The sequence below is a fragment of the Meles meles genome, chromosome 5 (assembly GCF_922984935.1).
Source record: "Meles meles chromosome 5, mMelMel3.1 paternal haplotype, whole genome shotgun sequence".
Taxonomy (NCBI): domain Eukaryota; kingdom Metazoa; phylum Chordata; class Mammalia; order Carnivora; family Mustelidae; genus Meles; species Meles meles.
The window spans coordinates 59767443-59795016 of NC_060070.1; the positions used below are offsets into that span (position 1 = coordinate 59767443).

Below are 27574 nucleotides of genomic sequence, written 5' to 3' on the forward strand. Positions count from 1 at the left end.
AAAGAGAAAGAAAACACAGAAGTATAGATAATAACTGTCAGCATTTGGGGAATCTGAGTAAAAGGTATCCAAGAATTCTTTAAGCTATTTTTGCAATTTTTTTAATAAAAACAGAAATTATGTCAACTTTTTAAATTTAATATTTTCAAAAAAGATACTTTTTTTTTTCTATGCCAGGAGAAAACAGCTGTTTGTCAGACTCTTTCATTCCAAATTACTATGAGTTGAATTGTGTCCCTCACCAAATTCTTTTAGTCCTAACCCCACTACTGGTGAATGTGAATATATTTGGAAACAGGATCTCTTATGAAGGTAAAATGAGATCATAGAGGTGGGCCCTAACCCATTATGACTAGAAGAGGCGATCAGGACAAAGACACACACAAAGAGGGAACACCATGAGGACATAGGAAGAAGGCGGTGACCCACAAGCCAAGGAGAGAGGCCTCAAAAGAAACCAATGTTGCTGACACATCGAGCTCGGATTTCTAGCCTCCAGAGCCATGAGAAAATAAATTTCTCTTGTTGAAGCCACACAGACTATGGTACTCTGGGATGGCAGCCCTAAGAAACTAACACACAAATGATACATGTTTCATTTCTATTAAGAAGTAATTGAAAATTTCCCCACCTGCCAGTGCAAAATGATACTCCAAAGTAATCCCAAAGTCAGTTTGTGATTTCCATCAACAATGTCAGTTCCTCCTATATTCACTAAATCCACCTATTAAGAAAAAAAACAAAAACAAACAAAATCCTCTTATGACAATTTAGCCACAGAAGCCCAGACTTCTGTTTTAGTACCTTTGGATAGCAGTATAAGTGAATGATAAGAGAAATTTCATTTTAGAGAAGCAGATAAGCCTAAATCTCAAAAATGTATTATTTATACAATAGATCAATAAAGAAATCAGAAAAAGCATGACTCTTCCCTCCCTCACAGAAAAGGCTCAATACTGAACGTAAGAAAAATGTTTCCAAAAATCAGCTGATGACAATGCACAGAGCAGGTGGCTGGTTTGACGATAAATAATCCGGATGGCACCAAAGAACCCCAAAAGTCACACCATGAACTTACACTGTTCTGATGTAAAACCTGCAGCACTCTGTTGACATTATTTAAAGCATGGACCCTTGTGGAGCCACGTTCCTTCGGCTAGAAAACAAAATGTGACATAAAATGAGACCGACTCTCCATGTTGCCAACAAACAGGGACACTGAGGTGTACCGAGAGCTCAGCCTGCGGAGCCCCTCTGTGCCAGGAGCTCTGGCCTGCTTCTCAGGCCACCATGGAGGCTCCTGGTGACAGAATGCAAATGACCCCACCAAGATCCTAAGATAGTAGATCCCTCACTTGCCGGAACCCTAGCATTCAAAAAATAGCAAGCCTGTTTAATTCTACCCCCAAAGATTATCACTTAGTGATTCTGGGGTGTAGCAGGCATTTGGAATTTCTACAGGATTTCCTTGGTGATTCTAACGTGCAGGCCAGTTTGGGAACCAAGGCTTCCAGGAGCCAGTTTCTTTTATCTAGCCTGGGATGGACTCAGGAAGACTGAGAAGTCATGTCACCTTCATACTGCACCAGGGGGCACGGAGCAGGAAGGATTCAGAGGCACTGTCTCAGGTTCCCAGGTTACAAGGACCCAGTGGGAAGGCAGGAATAGCCATCTGGGGCAAGGTGATCTGGAGGCTTCTTTCTGCCTCACTGGCCCAGGAGTCTTATCTGAGAGAGGGATCAGCCTCTCCAACAGGTATCTCACCCATCGCCTGGAAGGCAAAAGGCTGAGTATAACACCTCACGCTTTGGCAAGAAAGGAATTCATCTTCAGGAGTACATTTCTCTGTACCTTTTATACTAACTCTACTCTAGTGTTAAGGTTTGTACCCATAAAAGTGTATCCTCTTCAATAGCAGAGTTATTTCTGTGTGAGTATAACACATAAAGTAATATATTTGGGTTTGGTGAAGAAACAAAAGTAATACTGAAAAACTCAATAAAAATAAATGCCATAGCTTTTAACAACTCCTTAAGATATTTACTAAATAACATTTAAATGTGTTTTCAACAACTAGCATCTTCTAAAAAAAACAAAAAATGTGTTTTCTACTATTCAAAACATTATGCCCTCTTTCCATAGCCATTCTTCTTTTGTAATTCTCTCCTGGGCTCCCTTATCTTTGATAAAAATAGAGCCCTCAATAAAGCCTAATAATGTTCTATCAAAAATTCACTGAAATACTTTTTAAAAAATGTTCCTATTTGGGTCTGTACATTGTAAGTACCCCCGAGGGTCTTCAAGTCACTAATAATGAGAGACATCTGTTAGTCTGGTTCTCAAAGAGGACTCCTCTCACCAGTGATGTTCCTGTGAGGCCTTCCAGAAGATCCAGGAGCTTCCTTCCATCTTTGAGGTCTGTGAACATATCATTGATGGGTGGTTTTCCACTCTATAAAAGAAAAAGTAAATTATGAATTTCTTCAGCAGCAGAAATTCCATACCTATGTGGCAAATACATTTTTTTCCAATTAAAAGTCTGGATGGGCAGCAGATCATTCAGCTTCGCCTTGTATGGAAAGAAACATAATTACAGGGAACTCTGAAATCCATAACAAATGCTTTAAGCTGAACGATAGAAATTGCATTATTTCTTATATAAACTGCTTTATTTCTCACAAAGGGAGTAAATAAAGTTGTGGCTAATGTCCATATGCCTTGACTATGGTATATATCCCTGAGAAGGAATGAAAGAGAGATGCCCTGAGAAATATAAATGAGCACACAGCACCCGGTGCAGAGGACATGACAAGTGTGTGGATCCTCTCATTCCATCACCCCACTTTACGCTCACGGTCTGAAGGAGTCTTGTGGCATTTCCATCACAGGAACACGTCAGTTTGTCCATAATTTCATCTCTCCGGTGCTGCACCTATACTTCTGGCTATAATTTCTAAACAACAATGACACTTTGGGCTCTGTGTCTAAGTAAGGTACCAATCCAGTATTTCGAAAGGCAAAGCTTACAGAATTCCTAAACTTGCAACCCTAACTGATAAGTAGCACCAGCTTCCAGCAACCAACATACCCTGTGTCTGATGCCGGAAAATCCCACCCATCGACACGCAGATCTCATATGATCTGATGGCCGTATGCAGTAGGGAGATTAATACACAGAACATCAGGAAGCCTCAGTTTCAATTCCAGTTGGACCATTAACAAACTGGTAAATCTAAACCAACCTCCTGACCTTCCTCCGCATCACAGGCTAAAATCCAACAAATAATATTATGTGAAAATGTCTAGACAACTATAAAGCACCATGTACTAAGTGTGACATAATTATGTTGTATCAAATTATCCCCCTTTAATCTGAAATCTCCACAGAGATAACAGTCCAAGTTCTGTCAGTAATAAAGATATTTTATAACTGATAACTATTTCATCTTTTTCACTTTTCACTTTAAAAAACATAAACAAGGGCACCTGGGTGGCTCAGGTGGTTGAGCGTCTGACTCGTGGCTCAGGTCACCATCTCAGGGTCATGATATCGTGAGATGGAGCCTGGCATCAGGCTCTGCGCTCAGGGAAGTCTTCTTGGGAGAAAACTCTCTCCCTCTTCCTCTGCCCACTCCCTCCCCCAACAATCTTACACGCATGTGTGCAAACTCTCTCAAATAAATAGATAAATCTTAAAAATAAGGCGCCTGGGTGGCTCAGCCAGGTAGGCCGCTGCCTTCGGCTCGGGTCATGGTCTCAGGGTTCTGGGATCGAGGCCCTGCATTGGGCTCCCGTCTCAGCGGGGAGCCTGCTTCCCCCTCTTTCTCTGCCTACTTGTGATCTCTCTCTGTCAAATAAATAAATAAAATCTTTAAAAAAAATAAATAAAATAAATAAATAAATAAATAAAGTCATATGAAGCACAATTTTACTCTGAGCTTGAAATGGAAGAGGGGGAAGGGAGCCCTTCTGAGGTTTCCTAAAACTCAGCATTTTCCAATTTTTCCTCCTCTCCTGATTTTTTACATTTTCAATTAACTATAAAGTATTGTCAACTAATGACTAGCATGGCTTTTGAATAGTTCACATACTCCAAATGAGGGGAAGTATGGTGAAGTTTTCACTGTAGAATCAGTAAAAAAAAAAAAAAAAAAAAAAAAAAAAAAACGGAAAAAAGGAAGAAAGAAAAGAATTATGACTTCTTTGTGTCTGAAACAAAACTGTTTTCCTAGTCCCAGGTGCCATCCTGGTGAGCAGTGATAGTGTCAGGGACACGTGGACTGTCTCCATCAATCACAATAACAAACTGATTTCCATGTGGGAGATGTGGCCCCAGGGTCCAGAAGTGATACTCCGGGGGGCAGAGCAAGGGGGAGCTCCTTGCACGTTAAAGACTTCCTACCTGTCATCTGTAAAAACAAGAGTGGCCCTCATCATCTGCTATGCTCCCCTACCTCCTCTCTATGTCAACCAAAGTACACTTCGGAGCACTCGCCACCAAATCAACAGATTCCTTTTCAAGGAGAGATGAATAACTCTGCTCTGTGCATGAAGATGTGGGGATACAGGTAAAGGTCATGGGAGAAATAAAGAGGGGTGTGTAGGGGTGTCTGGGTGGCTCAGTGTGTTAGGCGTCTGCCTTTAGCTCAGGTTATGATCCAGGGATCAAGCCCAGCACCCAGCTCCCTGCTCAGCAGGAGAGTCTACTTCTCCTCTTCCCCCTGCCACTTACCCCACGGGCTCGCTCTCTCTCTCTCTCTCTCTCGCTCTCTCACTCTTGCTCATTCATCTTTCTCTCAAATAAATAAAATATTTTTTAAAAAATAAATTAAATAGGGACACCTGGGCGGCTCAGATGGTTAAGCATCTGCCTTCAGCTCAGGTCATGATCCCAGAGTCCTGGGAATAAGCCCCATATCAGGCTCCCTGCTCCACGGGAAGCCTGGTTCTCCTTCTCCCACTTCCCCTGCTTGTGTTCCCTCTCTTGCTGTCTATCTGTCTGTCTGTCTGTCTCTCTCTCTCTGTCAAATAAATAAATAAATAAAATCTTTTTAAAAATTAAGTAAATAAAGGCATACCTAGACATAAAAAAGGATCTTAAAAATTGATAAGAACCACAGCTAATAATGTCTTCTCAAATCCACTATCCATTTTAAAAAATAAAATAACATAAACCAACATAATATAAAATAAAGTAAATATAAATATTAGTCCATATGACAATTATGAATGTGCATCAACAATCTCACTAACAAAAAAGTCCTTCCACCAGTCATATAATTCTGGGCAAGTAACTTGGTCCTTCCACATCTATTTGTTCATCTGTTAAAAACTAAGATGACAGATGCTCATTAAATGGTTGATACTATCATTCATATCAGGAGCATAATTTCAGTGTTTTTACAGTCATAAAAGTGTCATAAAATTTCAACAGTATCTGGAAGGACAAATAAATAAGCATTTCTTCATCCCAGGCGAGAATATAAAAGCAGGCTCTGAACCTGAGTCCATGTTAGCGTCAATTCATGGACAAAGATCTTCTCAGTCCCAAATTCACGAATATGATGACCAGTAGGGATACATCTCCCTCCAAAGCCGTGAACGTGAGACTAGAGCATGCCACACCGTGCTGTAGGTCTGCACCACGAGACAAGCCATGACTCAGCAGCAAACTGACCAGACTCTTCCCTAAGCTCCACTGCTGATCAATGGCAAAGTAGGAGCCATTAAGGAGCAGCATTAATTTTTCTAGAAGAAACAATCTTTCCCTCTCTCACTTGTCTAGTTCATTGGTTTACTGAGCAACAAACCTTGAGAAAAGCTCCCTGCAGATCCTTCTGTTGAAACAAACATGACCCAGACACCCTTCTGTCTTTCTAGAAGTGAATCATTCATACAGTATAACCAGTGCTCTAATTTTCTTTAAAAATCCAAAACAAACAAAACCCTATAGTAATAGCAATACAATTTCTTTATTCTATCTCCCAATTTCAGATGAATACTGATGGCGTTCAGGAAAATACATGTTTTGTGCTATGTCCCTTTCTCTAACACCTTCCCACCTCATGCCAATGATGGTGTTATCAGTATATATTCCCACTGAGAATCTGTGGAAGGATTACACCTGCAGGATGGCGAAAGAGGGGGAAATACAGCCTGTGACTCTCCTCACTGGATGGAGTAAAGGATAGTACCTGGGCTCGTACAAGTCCGAAGCTGTGGTTCAAAGCTTACACAGAAAACACACACCCACACCACCACACACATGGCCAGTCACTACAAAAGTACGTATTCCTAACAAATACAACTTCAGAATGCCCCCATATACAGATGGAAAGAACCAGACTATACCAAAGAGCAAGTTCCACTTACCACCCAAGAGATTAACACCTGTACCTATGGGGATTCAGTGCTTTCTGTCCTATAAACAGAGGTAAGAAAATTTCTGTTGGAAAGATCCAGACAGAACCTAGACTAGGCGTTGCTGGCCAGGTGGTCTCCACCAAAACCACTCAATCCTACTGTTCTATAAAAGCAGCCCAGACAATACAGAAACAAACGAACCAATCATAATGATGACTATGTTCCCATAAAACTTTATTTGTGGGCTCTGAAATTTGAATCTCATATAACATCCATGTGTCGTGAAATATTCTTTTCTTTATTTTTTGCAACCCCCTAAAAATGTCAAAACCATTCCTAGCTTATGGACCATACAAAAACAGGCAGCAGAAACATGAAATGTTCTTAGAGAAATAGCAACCACTTAGAAATGTTTTAGGGGTTTGCAGAGATTTAGATATATTACACGTTAGTTATTTCTTGATAGCAGTATTTTGAAGTAGGGAAGCTGAGACAGGGGCGATATGACAAGGGAAAGGCAGAACCAGGATCTAATCTATGTTCTCAAAGTCTATGCTAAGCTGCCACTAAGATTATAAGGGGGCAGGACTGTGACATCTACGCCAAGAAATACTTAATGGGGGGGGGCAGAATAGAGGGGGTTCTATTTAATGACTTCCCAAAGAAAGCAACAAAACATGTATCACATTGAAATGAACTCAAAATGAAGACAATTTTTTTTCCCAAGCACACAGCTTTAATGCGCATCTGTGCTTTCCTATCACAGGCTCTCAACATGGGGTCCACCCTGGGAAACTGTTTGGAAATGTCAGAAGTCATCATTGAATAAAATTAAAAACTGATTCATCCTGACAGTCCACCTCCTATTTAGATATTGAATTCTTTTCAGAGACATATTTGCAGAGCCTTCTCCGACAGAGAAAATACAGTTTAATAACTCAGTCAGACAAATACATGGTGAATACCTCCTTTGTGCTTGGCCCTGCAGAAATGCCAAGTTCAGGCCAACCTCTTCATGCACAAGAGAGGGTTCTCATAGTTTTCCAATAAACACAAAATAGTACAAATGAACAATCTTGAACTTGGAATGTAGATAAGCCGTGGGTCACATTTAACCTTAAAAAATTGAAAAGGCAACACAAAATGCGTCCAGGGGACAGATGCTGTGGGTGACCAGCCCTGGTGTCTCCTCCCCAGGCCTCTCCTCGACCCCTATGCTTCCGCGCACTCTCCTGACACCAGCTTTAACCCCATCATTGTGATAAGAGGGACCAGTACTCATACCAGCAGCTGGGACATGGAAGTTTCTGGATTTAAAAGTGTCAGAGGATACAAGCAAACTGTTACCACAATTCATGAGGAGAAGCCAGGGTCTACAGGAGGGTAGCAGCTGCGCAGACTGATGGGGATGTGTGATAGACGACCACACGAAGCCAAGCTGATGAGCTCCATCACCCCCCCGAGAAATCAGCCCAAAGACTGTCGGTGACAGCTCGTGCTCATTTCCGCCACCAGCAGCCATGTCGGTCATTGTGGGCAGGACTTCCAATTTTTCAAAAGAACCTGGAAATCTGAATTTCTCCATGTAATCTCCTGATATTTGTAGTTTCCTGAAAGTAGATAAACAACTTGTGTCCACAGGCATACCAGATCACCAGGCTACTGATTAGCAGTTTCTGCACATGGCATAACCACATGAAATGTAGTGTAGTCAATAGTGAGTTGGATAATCTCTGTGGAAAAGGCACACACCCACACACAGACACCACACCACGCAAAGACTAGAGAACATGCCTGAATACAGAACACCAGCAGTCAGACCAACACAAAGAAGTCCGTAGTTTCAGATTCCAAAGGTAACCACCTCTCCCTGTCATCATGACTCCCACTGCAGTTCATGCCTCCAGGACTAGGCTAATTGATCCCTTTGCTTCTGCATAAAAGCCAGAATAACTCTAATTATAGACAAAGACAATCCAAACTCCAAGTAAAAGATCCTCTGTGATCAAGTCCCCGCCCTGTCTCTAATCTGACACTGTCTTATTCTCCTCCTTCTTCAGTACTCCCAAATCCCAGTGATTTCCATCATAGAGGCCAAGTTTTTCAGCAATAGTGGTGGTAATAGAAAAAAAAAAAAAAAATGTGCAGAAGATTGAATAAGAAAGTAAAATTTAGAAAGCGTAGTTTGGAGTTCTTAAAAGGGCAAAGTGCAACTTCTTTATAGCAACAACCCACCAGCCAGAGACAGAATTAGGACTTGGATTTTCCATGTGGAAGACAGATCAGTGCCTTCTCGCTGGAGTTGCTAGGCTGACACTGACCACCCGCAGCAGACAAATGCAGGCCTTGCCCTCAAGACCCTCAGAACCTAGACGTAAACAAGACCAGTACCAACGCAGCACACTGAGCACATCAGGATGGGCTCATGAGCTAAGCGCGCTTCTGCCAAATTTGTACCAAGCAACAGATATAGTACACAGGCAGAATCTGTCCTATGATTTACTTAATCTCATTACAAATAATCAAGTTACAACTGGGTATAATAAGGAGATGAGTGAAAACATAAGTTTTTAAGTGCTCTCACAACTAACATATCTGATATGGTATCTTACAAACAAATAATAAATGTGAGCCCTTTGACACTGTTCAGCTATTCCATTTTTTATGTTCTATTTTCAAAACAGGATTTGAGGCAGCCAATGCAATTTAGTTACTATCTCCAATGTTTACTTTACGTGCGTACACATGTATCATATACATGGACATACATGGCATATACATATATACACATATACTAGATACTAGATATACCATAAAGTATTTGCATTCTTCTCAGATTCATCTGAGATTAATCTGATGTCCCTAGCTTCTGGTAACATATTGTAAGCTTTAGCATTCCTAATATTTTTTTTTATTGTTTTCTGTTTTTGATCATTTTTGGCAAGGGCTTGGTTATTTTAAAATTTCAAAAAGCAATAAGCAATATAACTTGATATTTCTTTTAATATTTTTAAAGCAGACTCTTTCACTTATGAATCCCCAATCTCAGCACTGATGAAACTTTAGCATCCTTTTGGCTCTTGTAGTTCTTCATTTTCTTAAAAGTCAGGGGCGCCTGGGTGGCTCAGTGGGTTAAGCCTCTGCCTTCGGCTCAGGTCATGATCCCAGGGTCCTGGGATCGAGCCCCGCATCGGGCTCTCTGCTTGGCAGGGAGCCTACTTCCCCCTCTCTCTCTCTGCCTGCCTCTCTGCCTACTTGTGATCTCTGTCTGTCAAATAAAAATAAATTAAAAAAAAAAAAAGTCAATAAGCCATCAGTGAGCAACACGAACAATACCATTGTGGTTAATTATGTTTACATATAAACACATTTTTTAAGTTTTTTATAACAAAAATGTCATGTTTTTTCTCTTGGTAGTAGAACTGAAAGCATTAGAAGTAGAATATTTTCTTTGCATTTCTTCTTTTTGTGATGTGTATTATTGCGTAAAATAAATAATAGATTAAAACAAAGACTAGTATCTCTAGTCAAGATTAGAGAAACTGTGGGGTGCCTGGGTGACTCAATCAGTTAAGCGTCTGCCTTTGGCTCAGATCATGATCCTGGGATTGAGCCTGCTGTTGGGTTCCCTGCTCAGGGGTGTCTGCTTCTCCCTCTCCTCCCTGCTCATGCTCTCTCTCACTCTCTCTCTCTCAAATAAATAAATAAAATTCTTAAAGAAAAAGAGAGATTAAGCAAACTGATAAAATGAGGTTCATCACTATAAATGTACATAAATGTATATATGCTATATATATATTTGTATTTATTTATATTTATATATAAATACATTATTCATTATATATTATGTATTTATTATATATAAATATATATTTATATTATTTATATGCTATATAAAAATATAAAAATTTATAAAGCTATAAATGTATAGTTTCACCAATGAAATGAAGACTTATGAAGGTCAATATCAGCTTTATGATTCCACTCTACAGGGAAAGCAGGACAGCAACATTGCTTTTGAAGACTGAGAAGAGAAAGAACAAAATGAGTGCAGTGAAATTGCTAAGGAGGTCTTTAAACACCTTGCAAAGGAAAGCCAGCAAGATTGCTACAGTCAAAAGAATCAGTGAACACATGGCTCCCAGTTGTTTTGTTTTTTTTTTTTTAAAGAATTCAGGGTGGTCATCACAAGTTCTTAGGACTGGAGAAACATGGCTCAGATAATCCCACCAACAACACATTCACTGCAGAATAATGATTTATGTGCAATGTTCACACAGGAATCAAATCAACGATTTCTTTAAAAACTACAAAATACTGTAAAACACAAGCTAAACCAAATAATACCTTCCTGAGAATCAAAAGTCAGATGGCATGTAACAGAAGTTTTCCCTTGATTTGGAGTGAGCTAAGTCATGAGATAGTGCTGACACACGGGTATGCTAAGGAACCACATGTGGGGCTCACACAGCTGGCAACCAGAGGCAAGGCCAACTGCATACTCCATGGACAAACACCAGGTGAGGTCTGCAAACTGAGTAAACTCCAGTTTACTGAGTATGCTCCAAATGCATACCAGGCAAGGTCTGTAACAAGACCGCTCATTCCATACATGCACAACTGGCAAAGCAGGGGAAATGTTTGGAGAGTGCAGTTCCTCAAACAATATGCTACCATGGGACCAGGGCAAGGCATTAGTTCTGGGATTGATAATGATGATATAAGGGTAAATAAAATGACACTTTCTTTGTTTAATAAAGGAGGGACAGCCTCCCTGCCCTTTCTTTCCCCTTAGGGTATCTCCTTAAAAACACAATGGGACCAGATTTGGGGTCAGGAATTAGATAAACCCCCATCTCCAGCTTTCTAACCCAAGATAACAAAAACCTCAGAGTAACTCAGGAGTCACACAAGAGACCCAGCCAAGGGTCATCCATTTGAATTGTGTTTGCTCTGTATTCTATATCAGATAGAGGTCTTTCTATTGGCAGGATTTTCTTTCTTTCTTTTTTTTTTTTTTAATTTCCCCAACAGATGACAAAAACAAAATTAACAGCATCAACTTTCCACATCCCCAACACAGTCTGGCTCCACTTATGGTTGGCAGGTGACTACCTGTAGCAGCTAGAGCCACAGGTTTCCTAGGGTTAGGTACAGCTAAAACCAGGTCCTTCCCAGCTCTGTTAAACAGAAAGAGCTTCTTTCCCCTAAAACTTTCCCTCACCTCTTCAACACTCCTCTCCCTCCGCTCACTGGCCCATACTGGCTTCGGTCTACGACCCCCTCCCCACAGCACCAACCACAGCCCATCTCTGAAGGTGGGGATGGTGGGGTGGGCCACTCAGGCTGAGTGAAAAAGCACAAGGTCGGTGGCTGGGCTCACCCCTTTCTAGGCAAAGGCTGAAAAGTCATTTCCTCTCAGCAGATCAATCTCAAAACTGAGCATCGGTTATAACGCATCAGCAAATACTGTCAAATTTGCTTAACAGTTACAAGTAATAATGGGCTCAGTCAAAATCTCTATTTATTTATTTATTTATTTTTACTTTAACCACAAACCAGGTGAAAGTGATTTTGCAAGTATGCTGTTTGGAACCAAAACAAACAAAAGAAATCAAACTGAATGAAAACAAACAACAACAACAAAACCGAACTTATATAATGTAGCCAAACCATAGCTTGGAACTGTTTAGGAATACGGAGTGCACTTTATTGTGTAATGGTGAGTAAACATAAATTGAAACTTCTTTTTTTTTTTAATATTTTATTTATTTATTTGACGGAGAGAGATCACAAGTAGGCAGAGCAGCAGGCAGAGAGAGAGGGGGAAGCAGGTTCCCTGCTGAGCAGAAAGCCCAATGCGGGGCTTCATCCCAGGACCCTGAGATCATGACCTGAGCCAAAGGTAGGGCTTAACCCACTGAGTCACCCAGGTGCCCCTAATCTGAAACTTCTTAAACAACCAATTGAACAGTTATGGTGCCTAAAGCAACGAGTTGAGTTGCCATCATCATGCTCATGAAAACAAATCAACAGTGGACAGTGTGTAACTCACAGAGCTCAGATCTCTATTGTAGATGATACTGACCATCCCCCGGAAGCCTACACTGTCTCCTTCACAAGACTGAAAGGAAGACTGGATGGCCACAGGCTGCCTTTCTTGACCCGTCTTTTACAAAGCTCCCTACACATCTTCTCCCACTCTCTTTTCTGTGACTATCAACCTCCAACATGAAAAGAGGAGAAAACCTTGGGACTCTAAAAACAATGTCCCTCTGCCTCCTCCAAAAGGAACACATTTGAATAGCTCTCTACAGTGAAATCTATTTTCAAAAATTAAAAAAATGCTTCACAGATTTTCCTTTTATGCTCCATCAATTTAAATTTCAAGTTTGGAATTAAGTGACTTATATGAAAACTTGGCTCATCGTTGTCTTCAAAAAGGGAAAGGCAGAAATCTGCCCAAAACTAAAGTTCAGCATTTTGAAGTCGGCACATTCTCTGCCTAACCTTTGTTAAACCTCTTTTGAGAATCGCCTCACCAAACTGATAAAAAAGCTTCTGCAATTTGTGTGTCTCCACTCTGCCAGATGAGCAGCTCTGAAAGTCAGCCAAAGAAAATGCCGGCTGGGAGTCAGAAGGAAGTTCCCAACACTGAAGCAAGGAGGCCTTCGCTGTCTCCCTCGGGAGACCAGCCCACTAACAAACCAGAGGATCTTAAAGCTGAACAGGAGCCAAACACTCAAACTTCACCCACCAGACAGTGGAATAAAGTGGGTTCAATGAGCCAATGCTTTTTTGTTTGTTTTTCCATTTCTGTCTTAAAATATATGTGCAGCATAATCCAGGGGTACTATAAGCTAGGGTTATCTGAGAGGGTCTAAATTTAGCATTCTTAAGCAATTATAATCTCCCATAATGTTTCATAATAATGCCTCGATATTTCTTAGCAATATAAGGCAAGTAATTACGACCATGTGTGTTTTATAGCTAAAGGAATAAAAAACCAAGTGACCTGGAAAAATTGGCTAATAATTTGCCTGAGGTCATAAATAAATGAGCAGCACCTCCAGGAATAAGTGTTAAATTTCCTAACTTTTAGTTCCTTCAGATAATCATTTTCTTCCGAGCTCTCCATAACTTTTTAAAATCCAACAACCATAAACTGTTCTATACTGGCGGCTTTTCAGGATTCCCAAACTCCAAAGCATAGCTCTGTAACATACTAACAAGGATTTGCAGCAAAAAGGATATATATTTATAGTGAATGCTGCCTTAGCTATCCTATTTCTTTATATAGTGACAAATCAAACAATGGTTTTTAGATCCATACTATTCGATATTCTCAAGCTCTTTACCAAACCTCTTATCAAGGAATGAATTGAACCATTTTTAACATTTAAATCTCATTTTTCATCACCCCCATTTAATAGGAGGATTCTATTTGAAGAATCCTGAGCATCAAGCGTGAGCATCTTATGAATTAAATCCAAATGGTGATTTGACAATCTTTCCAGTGCAACTCCAAAAACAGGTAAATAGGGAAACTGCAGAGCTGGATTTGTTTGTTGATTTTTGTGAGTACATGCAGCAAAATGTATTCATATCCATGGAATAACACCGTTTGTGCCATTTTGCCCTCAGTTCTACGCCCCCACCTACCTCTTTCTAATATAACGACTACCAACTGGTTTATGGATATAAAGTATCAGGCATTTTTTTTTAAGATTTTATTTATTTGACAGAGAGAAATCACAAGTAGGCAGAGAGGCAGGCAGAGAGAGAGGAGGAAGCAGGCTCCCTGCCAAGCAGAGAGCCCGAGGTGGGACTCGATCCCAGGACCCCGAGATCATGACCTGGGCCGAAGGCAGAGGCCTAACCCACTGAGCCACCCAGGTGCCCATAAAGTATCAGGCGTTTAAATAGTTTCTGTCACTGTCATTCACTGATCTATTAAGCCTATCAAGGCTCACTGGGGGCCTCCTAAATGCCAGAAGGGGTGCCAGCAAACAAAAGAAACAATCCCATGGAGCATGCCACTCACTAGGAGAGGAGAGACAAATATTTTCACATACAACTATTTAAAGTACAATACTGATCAGCGCTTTGTGAGGATACAGCACATCTGTCCTCATCTGGGAGTTCAGAAAAGGCATCCTTGGGGAAATGATATTTCAGCTCCACCAACAAATAGGAGAAGGAGTTGGCCAGGAAAAGATGAAGAAAGAGCAAGCAAGGGTAGCAGCCATGAGACAGCTCATCATGATAGCCAGAGCATCAAAAGGGAAGGAGAGAGAGCAAAATGCAATCAGAAGTAGTCTGGAGAGGGCAACAATTGAGGGCCTTAAAAGCCAAGTAAGAACAGTGGGCAGCCACTGAAAGATTTAACTGAAGAGAAAAGGGTATGGCAACTTACACTGTAAGAGCACTCCTGCTACTCTGTAGACTGCAGAAAGAAGGGAACAGATAGGCAAAGCATGGCATGGCAGAACCAGCTGGTAGATTATTACAGTGGTCCACGTGTTCAGGGATAATTTTTTTTTTTTTTTTTTAGATTTTATTTATTTGACAGAGAGAAACCACAGAGAGGCAGGCAGAGAGAGAGGAAGGGAAGCAGGCGCTCCGCTGAGCAGAGAGCCCGATGTGGGACTCGATCCCAGGACCCTGAGATCATGACCCGAGCCGAAGGCAGCGGCTTAACCCACTGAGCCACCCAGGTGCCCCTTCAGGGATAATTTTTTTAAAAAACAACGGTAAAATCATGACTCTCATATGCATGTAATATCAACACGTGTCAAAGACTTCAACTCATTATTTGACAAGAGAACCAAAAAAGTATTACAACCCATTCAAAGGAGAATTCAAAAGACCACGTTTATACGCAATAAAGGAAATAGGAAATAAATTTACAATAGATGCAAAAATAGGTCTATCCCAGGGATAATAATCAAGTGCCTTCCACCTACTTTGCACTTTTTATGCACAAGAATCATTTGCATTATTATCTGTTTTCTACAACTCTTAGAGTTGTGGAGTAGCTCACAGATAAGGGAAGGCCAATAACCCAGACATCTGGACTGACAGGACTCTCACTAATCTTTTTGCCTATCTTAAAGTTGTTCACATATTTTCCTAACTCAGATAATAGTGATTTGGCAAAAGGAGGTGTCAGAAAAGAGGGAGAGAAATAGACATTTTTAATATGTATGGGTAGTGGAATCAACAAGATTTGGTGTTTGATTACAAGGGGCCAGGGAGGGGACCACAAAGAAAATGTCCAGGGATGGAATTCAAAATAAATTCCTATGGAAGATACCATCAGTTATCTATTAGCATTTTTCAGGACAAGGGCCCGACAACTCTAGGGAGGGACCCTCGCTGCAGGGAAGCAGCAGACTCAACAATAATTCTATTTTAAACTCTACCACAATATACCAAACGACGTGGACAAAAAAAATAAATGAAATCAAATTCATTCTCTTTACCAGGACTTTTTTTCTCTGGATTACCAGAGAATCCAGCCTCTGGATTACCTAGTGACACGATGCCCAAAACTACCTTTTCCCTGCAGAGTGGAATTAAGCTGTATGGGGAGTCTATGGAAATCTCCCAGCACAGAAATGTGTTATTCTCTTTCCTGACCAGCAGTGTGGAAGCAACGTGATTTATGGATTCAAGACAGCCAGGGGAAAGAAAGAATGTGGATGAAGTTCAATGTCCCTGCCATGGACTCTCCATCACTTTATGTCCAAATACTCATAATTTCTTTGATAAGTTTGTTCTAGAACCACCCAATTTCCCTTCTACTTTGATTTCTTACTCCGAGTCATCTGAAAGAAAATGTTTCCAGGGTCAGCTCTACTTTTGATACTTCTCCAAACAAAATAAGCTTCTAGCTTCTGTGTCAGTTTACATAATTGGAACTGTTAAAATGTTAAAAATGTTAAAAATGATAATATTACCTGGTCTTTTCACTGTCTTGGCAATAATTATAAGCTTCCTTATAATTTACATGGGACTTAAAACCCTCACTTACTACTACAGAATAATATATGCATTATAAATATACAAATTTAAATATCAAGTTCATCAAGTAAACTATCCTGGTAGTACTGGACTTGTGTTACATGAGGTCTTTTTAAACGTGTTAATCATCAGCAATAAATACTGAGCTACTTTTTTTTTTTCCCTTAACATTTATTTATTTATTTGAGAGACAGAAGGAATGAGAGTGAGGAATGGGAAGAGGAAGAGGGAGAGAATCCCACGGAGACTCCCCGCTGAGCGTAGAGCCCCATGTGGGGTTCAGTTCCACGACCATGAGATCATAGCCTGGGCCGAAACCAAGAGTCAGACACTTCACTGACTGAGCCACCCAGCTTCCCCGATACTGAGCTATCTCTTGAGACAATTCAGGAACATGACCCAAATGATCACTGGACACTGAGGACCAGCCAGTCAAGGGACTCTAGCTGCAGTGAGGATATTTTTAAAGCTCAGCAAAGGGGTGCTTGGGCCACACTGTTGCAGGAGCGACAGCTGTGATGCCGCCCTTGCATCCATCAGTAACAGCTCCAGACCTAGAGATGAAGAACACCTGCTGGGTGACACTCCAGCTCAACCATCTGTCACATACTGTCCAGGTACTCTCTTGCCGGACCCAAACTCATGGCAACACTGATAAAGGTAACCATTTTCAATTATTCTTTCCCAGTTGTCATCTCGATTCTACTCTCCACCTCACCATACCAGACTGTACTAGTTCTCTCTATTCTCATAAATAGGGGTAAAAGTCATTCACCTAGTCTCAAATGTCCCCAAACATAGGTCTACCAAGACAATGATACTTTCAAATGATCTTTAAAATCAGTCCTAAGGTAATTCTTCCCCAATGACTACACTGAGCTGCTAAAAAGCAGGTCTACTTAACTTGCTCTACCTAGAAGTGACCATATCATCCTCAATAACAACCAGGATGCATAATCTTACACATTTGAGCACTCATAAAACCATGGGGATATAACATCTCCTACCCAGATGCTATCAGTTGCTATAACTATGCTGCCCAGAATATGGTCAGATGGGTATTTCAAAAGTTTTAAATAATGTCAAATCCAAGCACGCAGACGTTACCTCTGACTCTAAAATAAAACAAATTAAAATTTCCCCCAAAATACCTATGTCTGCTCTGAAATAAATCCTACACATAAAACCACCAATTATGCAAGCACTTCTATATTCTTGACCCTTCTTCAAAGTTCGTTTTCACATTCCTCACATTCTCAGAGGCAAGATAAAACATCCCTCAACAAAAACGTGCAAAACCTAAGAAAACACTGCAATCAAATAATCATCTGTAAACACTGGGATGTGAAGCAATTTTTAAACCATGCTGCTACGCAAAGTAATCCTAAAACATTCTCACGTTGCCTCAAAGAAATACGAATGTTTATTTTCTTGACCTTTGCAACCTTCTCAAACAGAAAATTTTGAAAAAAGATAGCTCTTAATTAAAGTAGCTTTCCTACTATTTAAAAGACTATGATGATGTTTCTCCAGGAAACCTTTATTTCTCCCCTTTCTAACGTGGAGTCCTGCAAATTTCCCTCCCACTTCAAACTTAAAGGACCAAATTCCAATGTCAATAACCAATGGATAGTTATGTAAGAACAAGTTTGAAACTAGAACTGCCAATTCCTTTGTAGGTTTGTCCTGCCCCTAAAAAGAATATCATTCAAAACACTGATTATGTTCCAAGTGGTTAGAAATGTTGAGAAAGAGTAGATCCTTGGGGAAAGAAGTGAGAAAGTGCTCAAAAAAAAGAACCACAAGGCAGATCATCATTATTAGCCATATCCACAGATAGGAAAATCCCTAAATGTTTCTGCATAGTGTAGAAAGGCTACCTGAACAACATTTAAAACAGGCAAAGTGAAATTATCATCTGTCTAGCTAAGCGAACACAAAATTTGCCCAGTGACATATTCATTTCCTAAATGTATCCAGGATTCAGAGTCAAGAGCAGCAAACAATTGGCATATTACTGAAAAATGCCAGGTAAAAATTAAAAGCTGTTTATACTATGATGGTGTTCACACCATGAACTGCTTGTACCAGGATTTCTGTTTAAATATATTTCAGAAGAGAATTTTTAAAAGTACAAATGTATCTGCATACTCAGAAGATTTCTGTTAGGTCACATGTCATGGGAAAATTCCTTGTACTTCCAAACAAACTCAGTCAATCTGAAAGAAGCATCTGAATCACCATCAAGTGTCTGAAAGTCTGTTACCTTTGAAAATCGCGCATTAATCCATTTGGTAAAGGTCTTCTTCTGCACGTCATTGTGTTCATCTGTGGGAGGGAAAAGGAGAGAAGGGAAATGAATGCAAGTCTGTACCTTTGGGAAGGGCTCTAAATACAATCATCCCCATCATGAAGAGTTTAAAATAGTAGTCCTCCTAAGGGTTCCTGAGGCACAAAGATCCACAGCTGAGGAAGAACAGGAAGGCTGAGGGAGTCTGCACCCGTCTTCAGCACGGGAACTAGGGCACCTTCCTTCCCCAGGGAGCTGGCCCGCCCTGTCCTGAGCCTCAGCCATACTGCCACCGACCATTCAGTCCCCATGTGTGGGACAGAATCAGCACCTCCCTTTCACACTATTCCACATAATACTTTCTGTTGCATTTTGTTAAGTGAAGTTTCCGTGTGATAAAGATGTTAGCATATCCAAAACAAAAATCGAAGTTATCCACAAAAAAAACTAAGAACCTCAGGATCTTCCTCATTTTTCATACAAGTCCTACCCCTCCAGAACAAAAACTAGCATAAGGTTATTCCACAACCCCTGTTTTCCTGTAGGAAGACTAACAGGACAAGGTTTTAATGATCTCGATCTATAAATAACAGTATTTTACAAGCAGAGAAACCAGAGTCATTTTTTAAAAAATGATCAACTTTGGTTTTGATGACAAATTCATGTTCCAAGCCACAGCCAGTAAAAATTGACTTTAAGAACTACAGCGTCGGGAATGTCTTGAAGATGGGCAGAATGATTTAGGGAAGCGCAGGGAAACCCTGTGATATATCAAACAAAACAAAGGGCTTTAGAACAAACTAGACCACACCCCAATCCACTTAGCAGGTGACCTCCGGTAAATCACTACAATGCCTCCTCACCTTGGGTTCTCCTCTGTAAAAGAGAGATAAATAACATCCAGCCTGCAACCATAGTTTGAAGATTAGTGAATCTGAGCGGAAACCACTTGGCAAAGAGCTGGCATTGAACTCTTTGTTATTGTTCTTGCTATAATCATTACTACAGTATACATGTAAACATGGCAGATAAATACCCATTGTGCCCTCTCTGTTACTTCTAATGATGTCATCTTCAGTTGCTCCCCAGTTCTCTACTGCAACCAGCAAGAGTCACTGTTGGCTTACTGCCTGCAGAAGAGCACATTAAAACCATCTCTGACTGGTTCCAAAAGCTGCCTTTTGGGAGGATTTAGAACCATGCAGAAAGCTGTGGTTCTGTCTGTCTGTGTGTATGAACACACTGCCTGCCCCAGTACCATCCACACTGCCGGGCTGCCTCTTACGTCGTAACAGCAAGATAGTAACAGGGACGCCCCAGTGCGCCCTGCTCTCCGTGCATCAATTTCAAAGGGCTGCCTTTACTCTAACAGCAGAAGTAGAAGTTCAGCCACCACTTCACCAAGTTTGTAATCTCTTTGGTCCTTCATCCTTTCTGGAAGGAGAGTTTGTGATTAAAAGGTCATTCCTGGGGGTGCCTGGGTGGCTCAGGGGGTTAAAGCCTCTGCCTTTCGCTCAGGTCATAATCCCAGGGTCCTGGGATCGAGCCCCACATCGGGCTCTCTGCTTGGCAGGAAGCCTGCTTCCTCCTCTCTCTCTCTCTCTGCCTGCCTCTCTCTCTACTTGTGATCTCTATCTGTCAAATAAATAAATAAAATCTTTAAAAAAAAAAAATGCCATTCCTGAAATAAATAGGAGAGTTGCAGCTCCAGAAAAGAGTACCCTTTTACACATCCATAAAGGTAATTGGAGACTGACTCCGAGACACAAAGGGGGAAACTGGGTGAAAAACAAAACTGTTGTCTAAGAACCTTCTTGATGCTAATTGCACTGAGAGGTAGCCTGCTTTCCAGAAAGGACAATGCAGTCAGCCTCAGACCTGATTTCAGGCTTTCTACCATTGATCAATGCCACATATAAGCCATTTATTAACCAAGAGGACTTGCTTACACACTCTGAATGTCCCCACCTTGCAATCACGCCCAAGAGGGACAGAGCTGAGATGATACAGAGAATATAAGTCAGCCACATACATCATTCATATATATCTATATCAGCCCCACCAATATAAATCAGTGTTCAGAGCTCTTAGAAAAGCTAATTATTTGTCCCATTAACCTTAAAAAGGATTTATTTTTATATAGTTTACTATATGTATTATTCCATAATACTATGAACAAAAATACATATAAAGGTCATAAATATTAAGTTTTCCTAATTTTATAACATTCATCACACGAGCTGAAAATTTTATCACCATAAAAATGGGGAACATTCTTAAGGATTGATATTAATGAATTTTGGTTTTTTCTTATCCTCTTTTCTGAGCATTTAACCTTCTTATTTTCAAAAATATTAAAATATTTAATACTTCATAGGTTCCTCTCCAGGTACAGACTGGACAAAGAAATGAGTATGTGCACCTTAACGAATGATAACTAAGGTTCTTCAACTTAATCACATAAAGAAGGAAATCAAATTCTAAAAATAGATTTCTCCCATATGGAGATGTTTATAAAAATGAATAAGTTAGTGTTTCTATAATAGTCTACGATCTTTGGGTCAAATCTAAGTTTGAATATGAATCTAAGTAATCAATACGAAATAAAGTATGAGGTTGTAGAGATAAACTGTCCAGCATCCAAGCCTTTCAAAAATACTCCCAAATTTATAAACACTCCTCTCTATTCATTTTCCTGACACAGTTTTAAAAGGGGGGAAAAAGCGGGCACCTGGGTGGCTCAGTGGATTAAGCCACTGCCTTCGGCTCAGGTCATGATCTCAGGGTCCTGGGATGGAGCCCTGCATCGGGCTCTCTGCTCAGCAGGGAGCCTGCTTCCTCCTCTCTCTCTGCCTGCCTCTCTGCCTACTTGTGATCTCTCTCTCTGTCAAATAAATAAATAAAATCTTTTAAAAAAAATTTAAAAAAGGGGGGGGAAGAGTTTAAATTTCAATAACGCATTATTTCACATTTCCCTTTTCTAACACACACACACACACACACACACACACACTCTCTCACAAACGCACACCCCTCTCATTTTCTACCAGAAAGGAATCCAGTGAAAGAACTGGAATTAGCCTGTAGCTTTTCAATTACAAGGTTAAAATGTAACAAATTTGGAACACTTAGTAGTAGAAAACAGCCCTCTCCACCAACACAGGCCCAGGTCCTATTTCTGGGAGGTAAAAATATGCTAGCAAAGTGGTAGTAAGATAACTAAAAATCTCAGTCATGCAATTCTGATCAATCATTTTGCCTTTCCTAGAAATTTATGCAGAACTTCAAAAGTCTCAAAGTCATTCAGCTCTCCATTATCAAGCCAATTTGTCATTTAATTTCTCCAAAATAAAAATGTGCAGTCAATACCATCTTACATATAACTGGTTTTTACATAAATAAGTTAGTATAATTTACACTCTAAATGTATTCATTCCAGTTCCCAAACAAGCACTGTCTTTAGATTTGGGTTTTAGAAAAACGCTTTAGTTTCTGAAAGCCTTTCAGGGCTTAGCAAATCTCATCCATTAATGACCTTTCTCCATTAAGGGGACAAACACGGGACTGAATTAGGAGAAGAAAAATGTGTTAAATCCCTTAAGGCTGATTTTCCAAATTCTTCCTCTAAATATTTTGCTCCTCTTAAAATGCTTTTGACATGCTCACACAGATCCAAGGGCCTTTGCTGCTGTCTCGCCGGAATTTTATTTCTGTGATGGGTGAGAGAAGTGAAGCAAGAACCATCAACAAAACAGCCTGATAAATCTTCCAGGAAACTGGCTTGCAATTTTTTTCACTTCACCAGCTCAAATGCTTATCAAAAATTCTTTCAGCAGAACGTAGCAACAAATCTCAATTTAAATCCTGAACTGTAAATGCAGCAGAGAAATTAGACTTGTTTCCCTTATGGAAAGACCCAAGTCCAGGGAACACGGATACTTCTCTTAAAACCAGACTACTATTAGTGAGAAAGCATTATCCATCGACCAGTACATCTTTCAAAGCAACTGAAGAGCGTCCAATTGGCTGGCGATAACCTGAGTTCCATAAAATGCAGTTATGTAGAGAAGTAGTCCCTACACTTTAAGCCAAAAGAGAAATTCTGTCTTGTTGGATGATTTAAAACTTGGATTGGCTTTATTAAAGCCTCTCATGAAATGCAACTCACCCTAGAAAGCCAGTTTCTCATTAGCAAAAGAGATTATTTCGGAAGCAATGAAAGCATTTCAGACCACACTCCCACTTCTTTTTCTGGCTACTGTATTTCATCAAGTCCAAAGAAACCTACCACTGGGGCTCAGTGAGATTTTGGGGTCTCCTACCCACTGGGTTGGCCTCTGAACACCACCAATTCACTTACTGAAACAACACAGATTAAAATGGCACATGGAAATATGTAAATATTATATAACAACCTGCCAAATGTTACAAATATGTAGTCAAAGACACAGAGACAAGAGGAGACAGACGGCTCTCAATTAGAATTTGTTTCAAAATCTGACATTCTCAGAGGGCCTGGGGGAAAAAAAAACTTTAAAATGTGCTTTTCAAAATTGTCAAAACTACCTAAGTATATCTGGAGTTTAGATAATTAACATTTCAAATGTTATCTTCATATGTTTATCGCATTTATACTTTGAAGTTATTAAAAGCCAAAAACCATTTGAAACAGACTTTCAGACTTCACGCTATAAGAAGCAAAGAACAACTCGATGGTCTCTTTGGCAGATGTGAAGGTGGGTGAAGTGACAAGAGAAAAACAACTTTACTTTGCAAGTTAGAAGCCTGAGATCCAGGGACGAAAGCTGAAGGATCTGTCCAGTATCACCCAAGTGTCAAGAGCCACAAACAGAACCAGGTCCCACTAACTCCTAAGCCTGCGTTCAATGCATGCCAAGCACAAGGAGGTCCAAGTTTCATGGGGAAAAAGGCGTTTAAAATACATCTTGAAGGACAGATGACTTCTGGTTCATGCAAAGGAGGGTATTATAGATAGAATAAGAGAAAAATAGAATAATACCCTCTTCATTTCAGGCTCAAACTCAATACCTAACAAAAAAGAGCTTATTTAATTAAACATAATGCATATTTATGATAAAACTGAGTGTTTTAACATATAATAACATCAAAAGAACAATTCTAAAATACTCCAAACCTGGAATTTGAGAGGCAGGGTGGAGGGGTTTGGGGGGTAGGGAAGGAAAAAGTGAAACAGGATGGGACCGGGAGAGAGACAAACCATAAGAGGCTCTTATCTCACAAAACAAACTGAGGGTTGCAGCGGGGAGGAGGGTAGGGAGAGGGTGGTTGGGTTATGGACATTGGGGAGGATGTGTGATATGGTGAGTGCTCTGAAGTGTGTAAACCTGGTGATTCACAGACCTGTACCCCTGGGGCCAATAATATATGTTTATAAAAATAATTAATAAAAGAAAGTAACTTTGCAGTCACAGGAACAAAAATAAAATAAAATACTCCAAACTTCAGAACTTTTCAATCCTTAAAAATATTTATACCCATAAAAAGAAGATGAGTACAGAGTTAGAAATATATGTTCAAAAAACATTTTTTTAATATGGATTCTTTGAAAAGCAACCTCTTTACATAAACACAAGTTCTTCTAGCATCATCCATCCACTCCCCTCCCAAATTCATGGCAATTCTGCAGCCCCTGGATTCCAAAAATTCTACAGCCCCACCTGCACTGTATTTAGGATTTCTGCCATTTTCATCACGGGAGGAAAATGTTTGTTTTAGCAGAGAACCAACCTAACCCACCCAAACTACCCACCTTACTCTCACAGAATCAGTGTGTCTAAGAGCAGGAAAGTATATAAAATTAGAGGACCTAATCAAGCCCCATCCTGAAACTAGACACATCAGAATTTTTTCCCACAAGATGAAGGTATGGTGCCAGAAATCAGATCAGAATCCCCATCTCTATCTAGTACTCTCCGGTACTCGCAAAGTTCTTTAACACCTTGATTCAGATACAATTCATATACCACACAATTCACTCATGTAAAGCCTACAATTCAGTGTTTTCTGGTAAATTATGTATTACATTTTTTAAGTTGTGGTGAAATACATAGAACATAAATTTTCCCACTTTAACCATATTAAAGGGTGCAATCCAGCATTAATTATATTTACAAGGTTGTGCAAACATCATCACCACATCCAAAACTTTTTTCATCTGCCCAAATAGAAATCTCATAACCATTAAACTATAATTCTCCCATTCACAGGGGCACCTGGCTGCCTCAGTAGTTACAGCAGGTGACTCTTGATCTCAGGGTTTTGTTTAAGCCCCACTATTGGGAGTGAAGCCTACTTAAAAAACAAATAAATAAACTGTGATAATTCTCCCACTCCCCCTCCTCCCAGGCACTAGTAACCCCTAATCTACTTCTGTCTGTATATATTTGCTTCTTCTAGATATTTCATGTAAGTGGAATGATATAGTATCTGTCCTTTTGCATCTGGCTTATTTCACCTAGCACCATGTTATCTGGCATCATCCCTGTGGTAGCATGGGTCGGAACATCCTTTTTACGATTGAATATTTCATTGTATGTATATACCACTTTTTTTTAAGATTTTATTTACTTGTTTATTTATTTGAGAGAAACAGAGAGTAAGAGCGAGCAGGGGGAGAAGGAGAGGGACAAGCAAACCCCAAGCTGAGTGCAGAGCCTGACACGAGGCTCAATCTCATAACTCTGAAATCATGGAGATCAATGACCTGAGACAAAACCCAGAGCTGGACACTTAACTGACTGAGCCACCCAGACGCACCTGTATGCCACATTTTATTCACACATCATCTATTGATAGACATTGGGGTCACTTCTACCTTTTGGCTATTATGAATAAAGGCACAAAGAAAACTGGCATGCGAGTACCTTATCAAGTCCCTGCTTTCAGTTCCCTTGGGTATATACCTACGAGTGGAATGGCTGGGTCATGGGATAATTCTATGCTTAGATTTTGAAAAACTGCCTTCTATGGAAACTGCTTTCCATAGCAACTGTACCATTTTGCACTCCTATCAGCAATGTACACAGATTTAAATCTCCACATCCTCATAACATATATTTTCTTTTTTTTACTTATAGCCATCTTAGTAGGCGTGAAATGTTATGTCATGGTTTGAATTTACATTTCTCTAATGACTAATGACACTGACCATAAGACAGCATTTTGAAAATGCAAAAACCACCAAACTCTGAGATACCCTGAAGACTTTCTAAACTAGCCCAAGTTAACAGCATGCTACTCCAAAGTCACTGGGGTTCAGAGATATCTCTTTTGCATTTAACCCACAAAATACTGCAAAATAATCTATTCCCTAAAGAATAATTTCCGGGCGCCTGGTTGGCTCAGTGGGTTAAGCCGCTGACTTCAGCTCGGGTCATGATCTCAGGATCCTGGGATCGAGTCCCGCATCGGGCTCTCTGCTCAGCGGAGAGCCTGCTTCCCTTCCTCTCTCTCTGCCTGCCTCTCTTGTGATTTCTCTCTGTCAAATAAATAAATAAAATCTTTAAAGAATAATTTCCAAAATTAGATACAACCTTTAACTCCTGACCATTTTCTAATTTTAGAGTTTATTCACCTCTTACCTATTTTCTAGTTGATGAATTCAAGTTTTTTAAATATGGGAGGGAATGTATTCCAACTTTCACTTTTTAGAGCTGCTAAACTCAACCTTAAGACTGTAAGATTTACAGATATCCAGAATTGTTTGAACTTTTTTCTCTGGAAATACCTTTTGGAAAAACTCTTCACCTCTTAAATATAAATTGTATTATACATGTTGCAAATGCAAAAGAACAAGCACTCAATTTACGGGGGAGAAACTGTAAACTTTACATACAAACACTTTACTTTGGACTTTTGTCCCGGGAGTGAATGAGCTGTACTAAAAACATTTGAAAGGAGCCTGGTCATGATCCCAGGGTTCTGGAATCGAGTCTCCTATCAGGCTCCCTGCTCAAAGGGAGCCTTCTTCTCCCTCTCCCCTCACCCTACTCCCCTGCTCATGAGAGCACGCACACTCTCTCTCTCTCTCTCTAATACATAAATGAATAAATAATCCTAAAAAAAATCACTTCAAATGTCACAGTACAAGCAGAGGTTATTTAGGAAGAGCTGAATGAGTCAGAATGATGATGAGTCACTGTCATGACAAGTCAATAGAAAACTAATTTTTTAGTGACCTTAGTGATAAAAAAGCTAGACTTTTAAAAAGAAAATATCTGTGGAATTCTCACTTTATTCCTATTAAAGGTCTATTAAGTTCTACAAACTCTCTACAGAAATCTTCATAAATATACATCTCCAGATGTATGAAAATTCATGCAAATGAGTTTTCATGAGAATGAGGAAATTTTTTTTTGAATGGAAAAAACATTCCAGTGATCTGACTTCAAACTTTCTCATGGCAAGCTCTACTTTCTAAAATAAGAGCAAAAACATGTCCTTTCAAGACTGCTAGATATTCACATAGTAATTTTCTCATTCTAATTATTTTACCCATATTATGAGGAATTCTAGGGGATTCTTCTAGATTCCTAATAAGTCCATGTAATAAAACAAAAATGTCCAATAAATAATATTTCTCAAACAAAAAATCCTGGAAAAAATATCCAAAGAAAAAGAAAACAGTACTTTCAGTACCCAAACATCTCCTCACACTCCTATGTAGGAATGCTATTATTTTCTGTAGAACTGATGGAGAAAATTTTAACTTAAACCACACGTCTTCTATAATTACAACTTTGGGTCATCACAGTCAGATAAAAATATATACCGAAAAGCAGTAAGCAATTAATAATGAGTGAATAAGCATCGTGAGACGCCAGTGATAACATTCTGAAGCCAACAACGCCAGTG

The 27574-nt window shown here is 39.9% G+C and overlaps 1 protein-coding gene across 4 annotated transcripts in view; it reads right to left on the reverse strand.

The window, feature by feature from the left end:
- The window catches only part of UTRN (utrophin), a 505495-nt gene that overhangs the window by 381716 nt on the left and 96205 nt on the right, over positions 1–27574 (reverse strand). For all 4 annotated transcript variants that reach the window (XM_046006019.1, XM_046006018.1, XM_046006020.1 and 1 more), the window contains 4 exons: positions 18656–18717; positions 2360–2452; positions 1079–1156; positions 632–724 (listed from right to left, as the gene is read on the reverse strand). In XM_046006019.1, the coding sequence (XP_045861975.1) occupies positions 632–724; positions 1079–1156; positions 2360–2452; positions 18656–18717 (326 nt within the window). The remainder of the gene's footprint in view (positions 1–631; positions 725–1078; positions 1157–2359; positions 2453–18655; positions 18718–27574) is intronic.